This window comes from Natator depressus, chromosome 21, assembly GCF_965152275.1.
Source record: "Natator depressus isolate rNatDep1 chromosome 21, rNatDep2.hap1, whole genome shotgun sequence".
NCBI classification, from domain to species: domain Eukaryota; kingdom Metazoa; phylum Chordata; order Testudines; family Cheloniidae; genus Natator; species Natator depressus.
In genome coordinates this window covers 5732855-5751065 of record NC_134254.1, presented here as the reverse complement: position 1 = coordinate 5751065, position 18211 = coordinate 5732855, and the positions used below count along the sequence as shown (strand labels likewise).

Below are 18211 nucleotides of genomic sequence, written 5' to 3'. Positions count from 1 at the left end.
CTCAGGCAGGAAGGATGGTTCAGGGGTTGGGGCACTAGCCTGGGACTTAGGAAACCTGGCTTCAGTTCCCTGCTCTGCTACAGACTCCCCGTGTGACCTGGGGCGAGTGGTTTTGGCTGCATCTACACCGCAGCTGGGGGTGTGATTTGCAGCACATGTAGAAGACGTACTTGGACTAGGTTTAATCTAGCGGGCGCACTAAAAATAGCACTAAGGACATGGCTGCGCAGGCTGCACAAGTGAGTACATATCCAGGGGGTCAGGTGGGCTTGTGCAGACCACAGTGCTACAGTCTCACTGCTTTTTTTAGCAAGCTAGCTAGGTTAAAGCTAGCCCAGGGACATCTCCATGAGCTGCAAAGCACTCCCCCAGGTGCCGCGTAAATTTAGTCTTAGGGATAATAGCACTGTCCTGCCTCACAGGGGTGTTGTGAGGATGAAGACGTTAGACTGTGAGGTGCTCAGAGACTATGCCAATGAGGGTCACCTAAGTACTGTACCATAGATCGTGTTGTGGTTAAGGCACTGGACAGGGACATCTGTGTCTATTCTTCGCTCTGCCTCTCACTGCACGTAAGTCACCACAACGCCCTCTGGCTCATTTCCCCACTCTGTACATTAACGCTTCCCTATGTCAGAGCTAGGTACGTTCACGAATGTTGGTGAGAGCATCAGGCACCACAGTGATGAGTGCCGGAGTAAATCCTATGAATGAATTAACAGATAAATACAATTAGGTATTATTTAGTGACTCAGATAAGGCGTTTCTTAGATAGAGCTCGGCAGTGACTCTTCTATAGCTGCCACATACCAAATGCTGCTAATGTACAATCCATTTCACATCCATAAAGGAAAAATCTCTGCTTTCCTTCCCCTTAGCCCCGAATAAAGAACTCTCCACTGGCTCTTGCCAGATGCCAGGCTGCTGAATGATAAACTGGCTCTCAGCAAGGCTCCTTATCTGTTTAGCCCAGTTCTGAGGTGTGTTAGTTTCTTTATTGAATTCTGGACTGATCGTGGAAGCGCAGGTTAATTTGCTATCTGTGGGATGTCTTTTGAAGAACAGGTTTTTTACCTCTTGCCCTTTCCCTGACACTCAGTCTGCCTGCTCCATTTTTCATGTCTCTTCTCTTCATGGGAATTGATTATAGATAAACGCTCATCAAAAAACAGGGCGTTTTGGCAAACACAATTATTTACCCATTGACATTTTAATCTGTAATGCTGCGGATGCCTTCAGGATACAGGGAAGAAGCTCCAAATGATGTGAAGCTTGTTAGCTGGCTCCCCGTGGCGAGCATTCAGAAGCCTGCAGTGCATTGAACTCTCACCGTGCGTTTTGTTTTTATTGGATAAATAGCAAAATATCCCCTGATTTCACTATTTCTCGTTTCCCGCTTTATATGGGAAGTAGAAAAACAACAAAAGAACATTCAGGGAGGCAAGATGGCTGATGATGTGCTCGGCAATATGATAGTACAAATAATAAACAATAAGGCCCTCACTGCTGTAGTATCTGACTGCCTCAGAATACCCTTGTGAGGTAAAGAAATACTTTCCCTATTTGACAGATGGGGAACTGAGGCACAGGGCAGATTAAGGGACTTGTCCAAGGTCACACAGAAAGGTCTGTGAGTGAGCTGATAGTTGAACCCTTATCTCCTCAAGACCAGATTAGTGCTCTGCCCACTAGACCATCCTTCCACACTAAATGAGATGTAAAGCCTTTCCCCTAAGGACTGTTAGCTTAAGTTTGGACCGGGATCCAAAAAGGACCTCTACAGGAGCAACATTTGGTGAGGATCCCTGCCACCCCACCACCAGCATGGAATAAGCTGCAGGGCCCTCCCCCAAATCTGGGGCATCCCCGGTGATTGGCAGAAGCTCTGCCCAACTGCACAGAAGTCCTGGGCCTCTGTGCTGACACTTATTAGCAGTTTTGGGTGCTTGCTGTGCTCTGGTCTCCACAGAAAAGACTCTTCCCTCTAGTCTCTTCATACACAACCTTTACTCCTGCAGTTGTTCCACCCTCCCAGCTTCCTGTGTGGAGTAACAGAGCATCTTCAGTGCTCATGGCTGTTCTTTCCATGTCTGTTGGCAAGCACTCAGCCACAAAGTGAACAACATTGTTTATGAAGGCTGAGCCGAGCTGACAGCTACCAATAGCCTCTCCAGCTTCTCCTGTAATAGCAAGTGTGCAAATATGTGGTATTCTTTCCGCACCTGCTCCAGCCTAGTCTAAAAAATGGCCTTTCTGAAATGCAAAAGGCCTGGGTGCAATGGCATAAGAGTTTTTAATATTTGCCTTTTGCAGTCTTTGTGTTGGTGTAAGGGCAACATCTACTCCTTGCGCTGTGGGCTTTTTGTATATCAAATGTCACTTATTTTTAATCAACATATGCTTATTTTCAGAGGCTCTCCAAAAACTCATCCTTATTCAACTCTCCGGATTTTGGTCCTTCACTGGGGGGACACTTGAATGAAAGATTGATGGCACTCATGCATTTTGGGGTGAAATTCATCCCTGTGGCGGGGCCCAGAACAAAGCCTGTGCACCTCTTAAGTCCCCTTTAAGTCCTGTTTTGAGATCAGAACTGATGCACAGTAGTCATACAGACTTTCTGAACAAGGGTCAGTTTTACCCTCTCCTTGTTGTTGTCCATTTAATGGTGAACATCTCTGTATTTGGACAAGGCAGTGTGGGCATATGAGAAGGGGTTCTTATTCTAAGTTTGCTTTTGTGTATTGTTTTCTTATTACCATAGCACCAAGGAATCCCAGTCATAGTGCAGGACCCCATTGTGCTCGGCACAGTACCAGACACAGGCAAAAAGTCAGTGCCCCCCTATACCTTGGCTCACCCTCCTTCTCTGCCTCCCCTGAGCAAATTTCTCTCCAGTCTTCTTGCTAAAGATTTCCCAAGCTTTCACTGTTGCCCAAATCCCAGCAACTGAGTGATGACCTTGTAACCATCCCTGTGGTGCTCAGCATGGGGCCAAGAGGTCTGACCTCATGAAGCTCATTGCAGGATCAGGACCATGGTACAATTCAGATGTGGAATGGTTTGATCAGATGAAGGCCAGTCTCCAGGAAGCACAGATCTCATTGCAAATGCTTTATTCCTTAGAATGGGGGGGGAGGGGGGGAAGGGATATCTCAAGGAATCCTGGCATCTGGTGATGTTGGAGGAGCCAGGGGAAAGCTGGCAGGTCTGTGGGGGGCCTGGGGGAGGGCACTGAGGGGATCCTCTCCCCAATCTCCTCGCCTGTGGGTGGCAGGGTGGGGGTAAACACGTACCCCAACCTCTTCAGACTTTTTCCATTCCCCTCAATTCTTAGGTTCCATCCCAAAGTGTAACTTCTCTCCCCCCCCCCTCTTTACTCCTCCCTCCCCATCTCTTCTCCCCTCCTTCCTTCCTTCCACCCTCCCTCCTCGATTGCCCGCCCCTTCACGGGGAGGCAGCCAGTCAAGGCGAGGCTGTGACATCAGTGCCGTGAAACTGACCCGGGGCGGGACTGAGGTTGATACATTGTAGCGATTCCTTTTCCTGTCTTCGCGTTCCAAAGAGCGAACGAGCCAGGCGCGGGGACGAGCCTGGGGAGGGGGTGGGGGGTTGAGCGGGGGGCAGCAGCGTCTCCCCTTCGGAGACCCGGGGTGGGGTGAGCAGCAGCCCTGAGGGCTCGAGCCTTCCCCAGGAGAAGGGGCGGCTGTTTCCTCTCTCCCTCCCCCCCGCTTTCCAAGCTCTGGGGGATTTAGTTCCCCTCCGCCTGTTGAGAGCAAACTTCCCACTGTGGGGGGAGGAGGGGACTCGGAGCCAAGGGAAGGAGCCGCTGTGGCTGCCCCGGCGTGGCGGCAATGCTGTCCAACTCTCCGAACCCCAATCCGCAGGTGCTGTTCCCCACCCCCCCTCCTCCGCCCCCGCCGCCGCCCCAGCAGCACCCCCCGATCCAGCAACAGTTCCCCCAGTTCAACGTGAAATCAGGCCTCCAGATCAAGAAAAATGCCATCACGGATGATTACAAGGTCACCACGCAAGTGCTGGGGCTGGGCATCAATGGGAAAGTTTTGGAAATCTTTAACAAGAAGACTGGGGAGAAATTTGCTCTGAAGGTAAGCGCGCGGGGGGGGGGGGGCGTGCGAGGAGCTACTGACGCCCCTCTCTCCTCTTCTGATTCCCCATTCCCTCCCCCCGGGTTTGGCTCGGGCTGTGTTTGTAGGAGTGACACAGAAGTCATTGTGCTCTTCGAGTAAAGGGGAAGGTCCCTGCAGTTATGGGGCGGGTTGAGCCCTGGGTGCTCCGTGTAAAAGTACCGACTGAATTATTTACAGGCTACCTTAAAACTGACGGACGGACAAGATGGTGCTTTAACTTTGGCCTCGTCAGAGCTCGCTGAGTCCAGTGGTGAATCTCTTCCCCCTGCTGCGGTGTGAGCACAAATTCCCCACTTACTCACTGCGAAGGGCTCGCTGGGGAAGTTCTGCCTCGGATATCTTTTCCGGAGGGTGGGTGGAGGGGGTTGTTGGATGATCTAATCTCTCTGCCTTTTAAAAAATGAAACTCAGTAATTAATTCCCCCCCCCACCCCTTCCCCTCCCCTTGCAAAACAGGACTTCCCAGTGGGAGAGGAGAAACCCCCAGAGCCTCCTAGGCCTGTTCACGTTGGCTGCGTTTGATAGGGCCGCTTCTCTCTTTCCCCTCAAATCTCTGTGTGTGTTTGTGTGTTAGTTGTGGTTTCCTTGGATCCACTGATCAAAGCAGTTTGTGTCTGCAGAGGGAGGAGAGTGTGTGTGCTCTGCTTTCTTTCCAGATCCATTATTTTAGTAAAAGGGTGGCGGGAAGGAGAGAGGAAAGAGCAAGGAGCTCCGGTAACTTTGCAGCTGCCCTTAAAGCCTGTGGGCACTTCAGTGATCACTGCAGGGAAAAGTATATCTTGTAAGAGGAATAACTTCCATTGTGGTTCTGAGAACACAAACGGCACCCTCTTTTGTGGTAGTGTCTTTGATTGCACTAGTTTAGGTTTCTTTCCCCATTTCTGCCTCCTCACCCCCCCCCCCCGAATCTTTATTCCAAGTTTGGAATGATTAAAACAGTTATTTCCCTGGTGTTCTGGTTAGTGATTTTGCCCTATAGAGGTCTGACTTGGCTGATAGGGCTTAGGAAGAGAGGACTTGAAATTTACCAGCAACAGTTAGTGCTTGACAATGAGGGAATGTTTCTGGTGCTTTGTTACATGTAAATACAAATAAGCAGAATCTGTTTTAGACAAGTGGTCTCTTGGGCTGGGGCAGCACCAGTAATTCAGTGCTTTAAAGGGATTCTATAGAGAGAAGAAAATCATATTATGATGTGTAATAATAAAAATAATTAAAAAAAATACACCATTAATTTGTTTGTTTTTATTGCACTCAGCTGGGACAATGAAACAGGGATAGTCAGTTTCACTTTCTGGCTTTACTATACTCCATTGTTACTGCTCTGTGTTTCCATCACTTTAGAGGAATGTCTAGTTTCCCCTTAAACTAGTCTTATTAAGAAAGACAAAATGAGGTTGTGTGGCATTTTAATTTAAAACAAAGCAAAATGACATTGGAAAGGGATGCCTTAGTGGCCTTAGCATCACGTTTGAAATCCGTTGAAACCTCCAGACTTGTTGATTTGATCCAGCGCGTTTACTCTCTGTGTTTTCTGGATAAGCCCTTTAAAATTCAAGGTTCTCTGTGTGGGCACTAAAGATCTCGTTGCACTTTGTGTAAACATAGGCGTTTGTCTGGTTTTCCCTGTTTAATTACCCTCCCTGCTCCCCAGTTGTTGTGCAGTGTACTGTACACCAAGCTGCTACTTCTCCACCCCAGATGTGGCTATGTTTGTGGTGCTGTATCTGTGTGCAGTAGTCCACAACATGTTTTTGTTTGAAAGGTTTTCCAATACATAAGATATTGTACTAAAATATACATTTTGCATCTAAATAACTTGACAGTTTCCCTGTTTTCAAATTTTTTTTTTTTTTTTTTGGAGTCGGGGTGGGTATTTCTCTCTTAGAGGGATCCTGGGGAAAGTTTAAATGGATTGTCATAGGTAATGCTTAGCACTAGGAAAGATGGGTACAATTTTTCTCCTCCAGCGAAGCTGCACGTTCGGTATCTTAGGCACAACTTGCTCCCACACATTAGCTATTCAGAAACACTATACGTTATCCTGTTAATTGTGAAGATTAAAAAAAACACCCCAAAACCTCCTGTTTTGACTGCGTTTTTTCTTTTTAAGCCAACACATGTGCTCAAAACCAACAAGTCACTAATCCTAAACTAATAAAGAAGTAGATTTTTGACAAAAAATCCTGAATGGCAGATATTTCACTTTTTGGTCTGGAAATAGGGAAGCTTCTCATTCGTTGCGGTGTTATGTTTGAGGGTAGACACGGTAATTTTTCCTTTATGTTGTAAATGAGTGGGATCAGCCTCTGTTTTGACAGACATGCTTTTCTCTCCATTAAATTTAAAGTTGACTCAACGACTTAAATAGCAGTTGCTAATACTTTCCTGTGTGAAATAACAAAAGAAGAAGAACTAGAGGGTATGGCATATGGAAAGGGACAGCTTGTGTCAGCAGTCTCCTCATATCAAAATACTGGCTAAGAATAATAGCATAGCCTCTGAGTTCTGATTATCTTGTCAGTCCTGGAGCGTGGTGCAGTAGACATGTTCAGGATCTAGGTTTGATATATTATTTACATGGGTGTATTTAAAGTGCCTTTTACAACACAGGATTTTTATGTATTAAGAATGGAACGTAAATCACGGACTCTCACTTTTTGCTCAGATCTTGTCCCCTGCTCAGTTTCCTGAGCTCTTTACCATATAATGAGGGACCTATTAAGTTGCGGATGTGTGTGGTCCAATCTCCCTGCTTATGAGCTATGTAACAATGCATGAGGAAGGTGCAGAATCAATTCACAGAGGCTAATTCTATTCAGTTCAGCTTTGAATTTTCCCTTTGGGAAGTTTTAAAATTTTTATGTTCCATTCCCCATGTTTGTATGGCGAGGAAAAAGCTTAGCTGAGCCATCAGATGTGTCCGTGTCAGTTCAAAGGGCAGCCCAGCTGCTGCTGTAAACGACTCCTTCCAGCCCCCTAGAAAGTGCTGGGCTGTTAGCTCAGGGTCTTAGCAGACCAAACTACACCCTGTCCATCTCGCACTGACAAGTGTGTGAGACGTACTCTTGGTTTGTCCAGTGAGTTTTGGATACTTCCTGTCAAGATATAGCCCTAAAAGGTAAACCTCGTTAATAGGATGTTTTGCTCAACTGTAGTGTGTATAGATCTATATGCTACTTTCTATTAGTTGGGGGTGGATCTGTTTATAAAGCTGTAGAGTGTTGTTCAGAACTTCTGAATAACTTCGTATCATCTGGCATACAAACACCATTTGTTGGGGAGGAGTCAACACGGCTTTTGTAAAGGGAAATCATGCCTCACCAATCTATTAGAATTCTTAGAGGGGGATCAACAAGCATGTGTACAATGGTGATCCAGCTGATATAGTGTACTTGGACTTTCAGAAAGCTTTTGACAGGGTCCCACCCCAAAGGTTCTTAAGCTAAGTAAGCTGTCATAGGATAAGAGGGAAGGTCCTCTCATGGGTCAGTAGCTGGTTAAAAGATAGGAAACAAAGGGTAGGAATAAATGGTCAGTTTTCACAGTGGGGAGAGGTAAATATCAGGGTCCCCCAAGGATCTCTATTGGGACCTGTGCAGTTCAACATGTTCGTAAATGATTGGGAAAAGGGAGTAAACAGTGAGGTGGCAAAGTCTGCAGACAATACAAAATTGCTCAAGATGGTTAAGTCCATAGTTGTCCGGGAAGAGTTACAAAGGGATCTCAAAAAACGGAGTGACTGGGCAACAAAATGGTAGATGAAATTCAGAGTTAATAAGTGCAAAGTAATGCACGTTGGAAGACATAATCTCAGCTATACATACATAATGATGGGGTCTAAATTAGCTTTTAACACTCAAGAAAGAGATCTTGGAGTCATTGTGGATAATTCTCTGAAAATATCCGCTCATTGTGTACTGTCCATCAAAAAAGTCAATGGGCTGTTCAGAACCATTAGGAAAGGGATAGATAAAAAGATAGAAAATATCATAATGCCACTATATAAATCCATGGTATACCCACACCTTGAATAGTGTGTGTGGTTCTGGTCACCCCATCTCAAAAACGATATATTAAAATTGGAAAAAGTACGGAGAAGGACAACAGAAACGATGAGGAAGAGCTTCCATATGAGGAGAGATTAAAAAGACTGGGACCGTTGAGTTTTGACAAGAGACGACTAAGGGGGGAAATGATAGAGGTGTCCAAAATCACAAATTGTGGGGAGAAAGTGACTAAGGAAGTGTTGTTTATCCCTTCACATAACACGAGAACCAGGGATCACCCAGTGAAATGAATAGGCTGCAGGTTTAAAACAAACATAAGGAAGTACTTGTTCACACAACACAGTTAACTTGTGGAACTTGTTGCCAAGGAGTATTGTGAATGCCAAAAGTATAATTGGATTAAAAAAACGAATTAGTTAAATTAATGGAGGATAGGTCCATCAGTGGCTATTAGCCAGGATGGTCAGGGATGCAACCCTATGCTCTGGGTGTCCCAAAACCTCTGACTGCCAGGAGCTGGGAGGGGATGACAGGGGATGGATCACTCAATAATTGCTCTGTTCTGTTCAATCTCGCTGAAGCATCTGGTGCTGGCCACTGCTGAAAACAGGATATTGGGCTAGATGGACTAGTGGTCTGATCTTACGTTTTTATGACTCATTATCTGCATCAGTGTAAGAGGAATAACGGAATAACTTGGATACAAAGAACTGATTGCATCAGGTGTTGCTGTTTCTGGTGACATTAGAAAGAATGCAAGAGGGAGGCCCATAGCCAGAAGCCAAAGGTGAAATTGCTTTGTGCTGTGTGTTTAGGTTTTAAGGCGAGCATTTCTATTCTAAACTTTTCTGTTTATATCTCCTGTCCAAAAGGTCATACGTATTAATGCAATCTTACAGTGATGGGGAAACAACTGTAAATCTCATTAATATTAAAGACTTCTGGTTCTGTGTGCTCAGGAATTTTGTAAAACCACATATTATAAAACCTCTCTATTCCAAGGTCTTCGATACTTTTATGTTAGGATTTCATTTAGAGATGCACTGCTATAATGTGACCATTCATAGTTCAGTGGGAGGTATATAAACTCCAACAATAGAGAAAATGTAATTTGGGCTCATTCCCCATCTAAGCACACGAGTGCTTAGCCAAGGCATTTGATTGCTTAATAAAATAAATTATGTTTCTAGCACATGTTTGTAAGTTACTGGTCTATAGTCTTGTTTGCTTGCACTGTCTAGTTAAAAACCATCGATACTCTTTAACTTCTGACTTATCAGTAGTTACTGTCTAATTGATTAGCGTTTCACTGATCACTGCAGCAGAAAAACATCTCAAGTGGAATCCATAAATTGGCCAGTATTAAAAAGGCATAGCATTGTTTAAATTGGCGAATTAGCATTGGTTCTTAATAGGATTTTAGATTTGGGTGCTTTCTCCTTTAGGGGTTCAGTCCCATAAGGTGCTGGGTGATCTCAGCCCCAGTGAGAAGTGGCAGAACTCAGCAACTCATGGAAAGCTCTTGTCAGCAAGCAGCATGAGGCCCGTTGTGGATTGTTCAGTGATTCGCTCATCAACATCTGGCTGTCTGAGAGCGAAGGGCAATGCAGCTGTGGTCAGCAGAAGGAAACATGAGGTGGTGTCTATATGGGTATATATTTTCTCAGCTCGCTGTGATTTCTTATTAGATGAAAATTAGATTTGGAATTTCTGGAAAACATGTTGTATGTAGCTTTTTGCGGATACAGACCAACACGGCTGCTACTCTGAAACCTGTCTTATTGTATGTAGGTCACTGCTGACTTTACTTGGCTTTGTCCATTGCAGTTGGGCTGCTGGTGTTACGTGAAGCAGATTGCAGAGGTAGGATAGCGGGCAAGACCTAATTCTGTGTCGCATACTGTAAATTCCGCTCCGAGATGTACTTTTAAGCCTAATCTTCAGCTGAGATCTGGATCAGTGACTGGCTCCCTTAATGCAGCTTTTTACAAAGAAATTGCAGGTAATCTGGGCTGGAGGCTCAGTTAATGCTGGGTGGACATCAGTGAATTGCTTTCCTTTTGAATCTCTTTCTCTGCCATGTGTTTCACTTGGGGCTCTAGGATGCAGAGCAAGATTCTGCTAATGAAACCTAACCTCTAACGTCAACTCTAAGGTGGTTGTCAGCTGGCTGTTGCCATGAAGACTGTGCACAGAACAGTATCTTTGGGAATGTCATGCTTTCAAAGGTAACTCACTAGCATCTGTGGTGCTTTGGAAGCTTCTCCGTGGGACCCGTTTCCATTAATGCCGACACCCACTGAAAATTGGCTGAAGTGGATCAGTTCTTCATTAGTAAGTTTATGCCAGTAAAATGCATCACCTGTAGTGCAGTTTGATTCCATCAGATTACATGTCTGGAATGGCTTCCCTGGGGATGAAAGGAGCAAGGTCCAAATACATTAATGGTATTACACTTGGGAGATTCCCATCACCAAAGTGTCTGGGTATGCTTTACAAAGGCAACATGGTCTTGGGAGAGGGCAGAAAACTAGGTGATGGAAGGCTGGTTTCTAGTCCAGGTTCTGCCTCAGACTGTGTGATGTTAGGGAAATTACTTCCTCTCTGCTGCAGTTCTCCTTATGTGCTGTGGGGATGAGGAAACTCACCACTCTCTGTCAAGTATTTTGAGATCTATCGATTTGTCAGTTTTCAGCTCTTCAACTCTTTTCTTCTTCTATAGAAAACCTGAGCAGGAGTTGTCAGGGTTCTTGGCCTTGTCGCGGCTCTTGGGACCCTTGTACACCCTTCCTCTCCCTAAAGGAACAGCATCCGGGACAGCTGCGGTGTCCTCAATAGTATGGATTGTATACCAGCTGTTTATTGCTTAACATTACCAAATGAATGGAAAAAGCTGCACATTTCCTCTTGTTTCCACTATGGTTCAGCTGAAATGTCTATTAAATTCTTCCCCACCCCAACACACAAGGGTTTTGATCCTAGTTTCTCACTCCACTTTTCAGGATCCTTAGCAACTTCTACTGGCCTCCTAGAGCTGCCCTTTGAGACGTTCCTCAAAGTGGTCATGGATCCAACTCGATTTTTCTTTGTCTGCAGTGCAGGGAGGGTTTTATGGGTGTTTTCTTTCCCCTTAATTAGGTAGTGAATCTGTCAATGCCCCCTATGCTGTGATATAATAAACGTTATGGAACATGATCCAGCAGTTCCCTTGAAGCTATTAGCCTCCAGCAGGACTCAGGTTCTGTTTTTAGCTCAGCTCTGTGCAGAATGTTAACAGAAGGGGCTTCTCTATCAAGGAGTTGCTGGGCCTTGCTTTTGATCGGGAGAACTCTGGAAAATGCTCTGCTGTTTCCTCACTTCATGTTATGCTCATTGAACATTGTTTTGTAGAGGTTTTATTTTGAAAGCCCTCTCCGCCTTTAAAAAATAGATAATACCAGCCCCCCCGATCTTCTCTTGATTATTTGCTCTAAGGAGCATGAAGCTGAAAAGTAGAATCCTGGCCTCTTCCACTGCCTGCAGGACACTGCAAATGACCATATTGTTTCCACTGATGGTCCTGTGGAAGTTCTCCTCCTCCAAGAGTGGGATTTTTCAAAGTTGCTGAAGGGAGTAAGGCTCCCGGTTCCCATTTGAATTTCAATTGGGATTGGGCAGTTTACACCTTTGAAACTCCCAGCCCCAAACTATTAAACCCCTAAGTCTTAGAATATATGAATGTCCGGGGCTAGAGCTCATGGGTGAAGATATCTCCCTTCTGATGGCCTGCTGCAGGGTGGCCAGTTCAGAGCACTTCTGATACCCTGGCCTTGATGGGAATTTTCTTTTGTGTTGCCTCACTGTGTAGTTTGGAAAACCAAAAATATGATCATGTAACACTTTCTTTTTTTAAAACTGTGACAAACACAATTTGGGGTTTTTTTTTTTTTTTTCTTCCAGGGCAGTGGTTTATCACCTCACTGATTGAAGGTTTCTGCTGATTTGGGTTCTGAGTTCATATGAGTAATTGAGGAGTTGTCATATCCCTTCTAAATTATTATAAATGGTAGCCACTCATGTCCTCGTTTTGAAAGTGTCTGAGTTAAACTGACAAGAGCCAGGCCATGGGGTTGACCGTTGCTCTGCGCTCAGGAATTGGGACCCTAAAGAAACAGCGAAAACTCAGTCCCTTAATTATAATACTTGGCTCTTTTCTAGTGCTTTGTGATGGTAGATTTCAAAGCATTCTCCAAAGGAAGATTAGTATGTCCGTCCCCCTTTTGCAGATGAAGGAAACTGATGCCCAGAGAGGTGAAGTGTCTTTCCCAAGGTTATGCAGGAGTTTGGTAGCAGACTCAGGTTCTGTTTCCATCTCTCCTAGGCCAGTACCCTGTCCACTGGACCATGCTTGGGACGTCTAAACCTAGACTTCACAGAACAGTAGAAAATGCACCACTAAGGAACGGTCCTGCACTGTCCAGGAGAGATGGGCCTTGATAATTTAATAGACCTTTCCTCTAACTTGTACCGTACCGTAAAAGTTATCATAGAGCATGTTGTGTTATTACAGATCTTTGTTGCAGCATGTTTCCTTTTGTCTGAATTTCCTGCTTTCTCATATTCCCTTTTTAAAACTTCCATTACTTTGCAATTCTGATGTGAAAGAGAAGATGTGCAATATCCTACTGATCTCGGCCAGTTGTTCTGAATGGGTAGGGTTGGACCCTCCTTCTTGAAGGGAGCAAATAGCTCAAACTTGACGTAGGCTAGGGCACTGGGGACTTGTTGTCACTCTTTCCTCCCTGTTCTTTAGAGATAAGTGCTGGGTTCTAGACTGACCGCCCTGAAATCTTCTAGGTCACTGCAGAAAGAGTACGACGCAGTGCAGTGCAAGGATCCCCTAGCCGAGTGCCTGCCTTTGCGAAGGGCCACTCCTGGGAGCAAGGGGGTAGTTCCTTGTGCTCATTCCCTTTGGTCTCTTCCTCTGAGTTTGGCAAGATGGTGATTTTGTGATGTGTATACATAAGCCTACATGCTGCTTTTGAATGGTGATGACTTGGTTTCTACTGGCTTGGGCTGGATTTATACTCCTGTCCAGAACCCTATCATGTTGGGCTTAATTACAGCTGTTTTTTGTACTCTTCCAATCCTTGCCACTTGGGAAACATTGTGTTGTAGACTTCTGGGTGGGTTGCAAAGAGGAGGGAGGCAAAACTTTCTTCTGTGTAAGCTTTGCCAGCGAGGTGTGAACTAGGTGCACATTTTGCTGGGCTTTCACGAAGCTCCTAGTTAATGCCACGGCTGGTGTCTTAACACACCTGAAGCCCAGCTGGACCTTGTTGAGGCGACATGCATGGGCCTCAGCACTGGATCCGGTGAGTCATTCTCTTACAGAACTGCGACTCCCTTGTGTTTGTCTCAAAAGACAACTCAGGTCAAACAGCTCCAGTAGGGAATGTGGCTGAATGATCCAAATCCAGACCCCCAGCAAGAATAAATATTGTGTACTAATGCAAATTAAACAGCAGGGTCTTCAGACGGCCAGAAGGATGGTCACTTGTGTTTCACTACACAACAAAGTAGAGAGAGTTCTATGATTATTTTCAAAAGTGCTTACACAGGGAGCCTGTGCAAGAGGTGGGTATTGAACCCAGTTCTCTTGGGCCTAGTCAGTTCTTCGCCAACAAAACCATTCTAGTGTCAGGGGCTGACCATGCTACAAAAAGCACTTCCAACCCCTTGGACAGAACTTTTTCTGGGCATGTTGGCAAAAGCCCTTCAAAAGGCAAAGCGTAGGGAAGGGGCTTGGCGTACAAAACAACCCAATCTCTCCAGATAAACCCGTTGACATATTGTATGTGCCAGGCCACTACTCGGCCTTCCAGAAGGTTTCTGCCAACACACCTGGTCTGGCAAAAGCTCTGCTTATATTAGAGAGTTGGTTGGTTTGTTCTGTGTTGTATTGCACTGGCTCATGCCCTTCTCAGTTAGACGAACTTTACCTATTGTAAAACGCTGTGTGTGTGTTTAAAGCATTTTATAAGCAATAGTTGAAAGCTTTATAGAAGCAAGGCCTCTACATGCAATTGAGGGGTGATGGATAAGAACCCATGAAACCAATATGAAGGAAGGCTCAGACAGGAAACTTGGGGAAACCAAGTGGAAATGGCCCACCTTGATTATCACTACAAAAGGTGCCGTTCGTCGTCGTTCCTCCCCCCCTGCTTATGCTTAAGCTCACAAAAGCTTATGCTCAAAAATTTATTTGAGCATAAGCTTTCGTGAGCTACAGCTCACTTCATCGGATGCATGGTGTGTATGGTAACACCCATTGTTTCATGTTCTCTATGTAAATAAATCTCCCCACTGTATTTTCCACTGAATGCATCCGATGAAGTGATCTGCAGCTCACGAAAGCTGATGCTCAAATAAATTGGTTAGTCTCTAAGGTGCCACAAGTCCTCCTTTTCTTTTTGTGAATACAGACTAACACGGCTGCTACTCTGAAACCTGTCTTCGGGGCTGTGTTTGCATCAGACCATGGGGGCTTTCTCTGATCTAGACTTGCTCTCTGTGTTAAGGTGATGGTGGGAGAACACAGTGGGGAGGGGGTCTCTCTCTCTCTCTCAGAAATGTTTCCCCTGTTGCCAGTCGAATCAGCTGAGAGTCTTTTCTGAGCTGTTGTCTGGCTCTCTCCATCTCTTAATGCCGGCTTCTCTCCAAGCCGAGCCGGCCCTGTGTGGGGCTTCAGGTTGCGGCATTCAGACTGCATGACCTCACCTCCCAGCTTCCAAGAATACTGCGCTGCCTCCTGTTTTGCCTTGCCATAGTTGTCCGCAGAGCAGGAGAGTGCCGTACTGCCGCGTCCATGAGCATCCGGCTTGGAGAGGCTTGTGGGCGTAGTCAGGGCTCCCCTCTTCCCCCCCGCCCCCAGCCGAAACCCCAATGCAAGAAGTCCTCACCTGATGTGGGATGGGGAGAAAATGGGACTGCTGACGGGTTGTATGTCACTTTGTCTTTCTCTCCTGCTTGTGTGGGATGGATTTAGGTAGCAGAATGTGAGGCAGGGCTCCCCAGGGAATGTGGTGCAAGCCTCTTCCAGGGCCAGAATGAGCTTGCAGGGTTTTTCTCTTCGGGGTGATGTGGATCCACTTAGCTCAGCGCTGATAAGGTGGCCCTGCCACCAGGCTCACTATAGAATTTTTAACACAGCTCAAGGGCTGATCCCTAGAGTGCAAATCTGCTCTCCCCTTGCCCCTAAATTATCTGCTAGCCTGGGGTTTCTTGGGCAGTCTTGCCCCATCTCTCTGGGGTTGTGAATTCCTGTTGTCAGAACCTACCCTTGCATGTGTCTGAGTCAGGCGATGTTTATAGGATGAGTGAAGCATGCTTGGAATGTGGCTCAGCTGGTGAAGTTCCTTCTACGGTGAGAGGCCTATCTGCTTCAAGCACCAGGCCTGGGGTGGTGTGGAGGAGGAGGATGGGCTGCTAGCTGGTACTGAAAGGCTTGAGGGGTGGTTCCTGGACGGGAGCAGGAAATCTGGAAGCGCCGAAGATAATAAATTATTCCAGATCTGATCAGTTGATGTCAGTGAGGTCTGGGCATGTTCCATGTGCGCTGAAAACGCGTGGACTGCTGGTACTGACTGCAGCCAGGTGTAGTTCAGGAATGCAGTATGGAGCTCCCTTCCCCTCCCCTCTTCTTCTCAGACACGCCCTGCTAGCCATGCTGACTAGCCTTGTGGGGTAACATCTGTAAGAGTGCCAAAGTGATTTAGGACCCAAATTTCCAATGGGACTTAGGCCCCTTAAGCGCTTTCAAAAGACTGCGGGAAAATTGTTTTCTAGATGGGGAGTTAGAATAAGAACCCCCAAAGTCCTTTTTGCTGGATCTAACTGTGTGGGGACATCATAGAGGTAAATACTGCTATTCAACTGGATTCAGCATAGAGAGCTGGCATCCCTGGAAGGGTCATAAATTCTGGTGTCTTTGACAGTGATATGTCTCTTGCTACAATAGCCCAAGATATCTGAGGCTGTGTAATGTGGAATGTCAAGGGCTGTGCCTAAGAGCTTGTCTACATGACAACGTATTGGGTGTGAATTATAGAGCACTGCACGCTTCTGTGCTCTTACTGCCCTGTGTCGACCCTGCTGGTAAGCTCTGAAAGGTACCTAGTGCATGTTGATGTAGTTCTGTTTGAAACAAGACTCTGTCAACCATCGGCGTGGGAATAGGGGGGCTGGGGACCATGGCCCTCCCACCTTTTGAAAGTGAACAGGCCTGGCCCATCCACCTTTCTCCATGCTGCAGCCCCTCCACCTGCCCCCAGACGGGGCAGGGGAGTGGGGACGGACGACCCGAGAGCAGTCCCTGGCCTGTGTTCCCAGACCTGGGCTCCCCGCCCAGTGCAAGTGGAGGGTCCGCAGCTCCTCACAGCTGCCTGGCCGCATGACTCTTACCATGGCCGGGCTCCGGCTCTGAGGCCCTGTGCCCTGGCCGGAGCCAGGTCAGGGTAAGAGCCATGTGGGCAGCGATGGGGAGCCGTGAACCCTCCACCTACCTTGGGTGAGGGGGCCCGCAGGCCAGCTCCAGCTTCTGGCTTGGCTGGGGCCTCAGGTAGAAGGGGCGGGGCTGGGGCCTCAGGTGGAAGGGGTTGGGCTGGGGCCACAGAAGCAACAGAGTAGCTAGGCAGGTGCAAAAACCAAGGCCCCTAGAGCAATGCTGGTTCTTGAGAAGCACCATGCTATGCTAGCCTTTCAGTATGAATTTGGGATCCTGGTACAAATTCATTTGAACCGCATTAGGGACCTAGGCCAGCAGGACATGGTTCTAACACCGGCTCAGTCCGCATCAGCTGGTGAACCCACGTGAGAGCTGGAGCTGTGTGCAAGGCTCAGCTGGAACTGTGCTTAAACATCATTCTTCACCTTGACTGGAGCTTCAGTACGGATGGGGCCAAAGGAATGTCATGTCCTGCGATGCTCCAGCAGTTCCTTTCATGCACATCTACCCATAATGAACTCCTTTCCAGCGCTGACACGGGCTGCGGATCCACTCCTCACATGCGTGGTGAGAAATTCCTTAGTTTTTCTGTACCCTGTGTCCTAGGTAGGCTTCCTTAATGAGGGCTCTGGCTTGGATCTTTAACTTACCTGAGGAGGTGGCGAGGGAACAGCTCAAGTGGATTAGAGTGGGGTGTGGGTGATTGAATAAATACATGGAGCATTAGGAGACTGGAGCTTCTGTTCTCTCATACCTGGTGGTTGAGTCACTCCAAACGTTTCAACCTTTGGTTAAAGGTTTTCGTAACCGACAGGGTGGATTTAATTTAAATCATGATTTAAATCACTAGTCAGGAAGACTCAATTTAATCCTGGATTTCTACATAAAAGTGCATTCTTGTTGGTTGTTATAACGTTAATACATATTCTTCCCAACTCAGAGACAGATGTAGGTTTCATTTTTAGAAGGTACACACGATACATTTTTAAGCAGTGATTTATTTTGAAAACTTTTCAGATTAGTTTTACAGCTATATCAGAAAATTAATGATTGTTTGGTTATTTCGTTTACCAAAGGTAATTGAAGCAGATATTTATGAAGTCACTGGGAGGTGAACTATCTCCAATTCAACGGGTTAATCATTAATATTTGGAGGATTTTCTTGCCAGGCTGTGTTAGGAGGAGAACATCACCAGACAGACATTTTAAATTGTTTTATTTAACTAAACTGACAACGTTATGTATTCTGGCTTTTTTTTCTTCAACAGCAAACATATAATATTTTTACACAACAAGCATCTGAATTTTTGAATTGAGTAAAACATTCAAGTGTTTTAAAATCAGGTTTGTTTTTGTTAAAATGGCTTTTAACTAAAATTGTTAAATGAAATTTTTTTAAAAAAAAAACAAAAATTAAATCGACTAGGTCAGTCAGGTCAACATGAGAAACTTAAAATACTGGCTTCTGCAGCTAACTCAGTCGTCTTCACCTTCGTTTTCCTGTTTGTTCATAATCTGGAAAAGAAAAACAAGCTTTCCTGTTTTTTTTTAGGTCCCAAACCATT

General features: G+C 45.9%; 1 protein-coding gene across 2 annotated transcripts in view; it reads left to right on the top strand.

Moving 5' to 3' along the window:
• The first annotated feature begins 3839 nt into the window (after positions 1–3839).
• MAPKAPK2 (MAPK activated protein kinase 2) overlaps positions 3840–18211 on the top strand; it is a 71809-nt gene continuing 57437 nt past the window's right edge. Inside the window, exon 1 of one of the 2 annotated variants that reach the window (XM_074936105.1) lies at positions 3840–4109. In XM_074936105.1, coding sequence (XP_074792206.1) covers positions 3855–4109 — 255 coding nt within the window. In that variant the 5' untranslated portion in view covers positions 3840–3854. Of the gene's footprint in view, positions 4110–4324; positions 4427–18211 lie in introns of those variants that run through there. The other variant, XM_074936108.1, reaches the window with a different exon arrangement.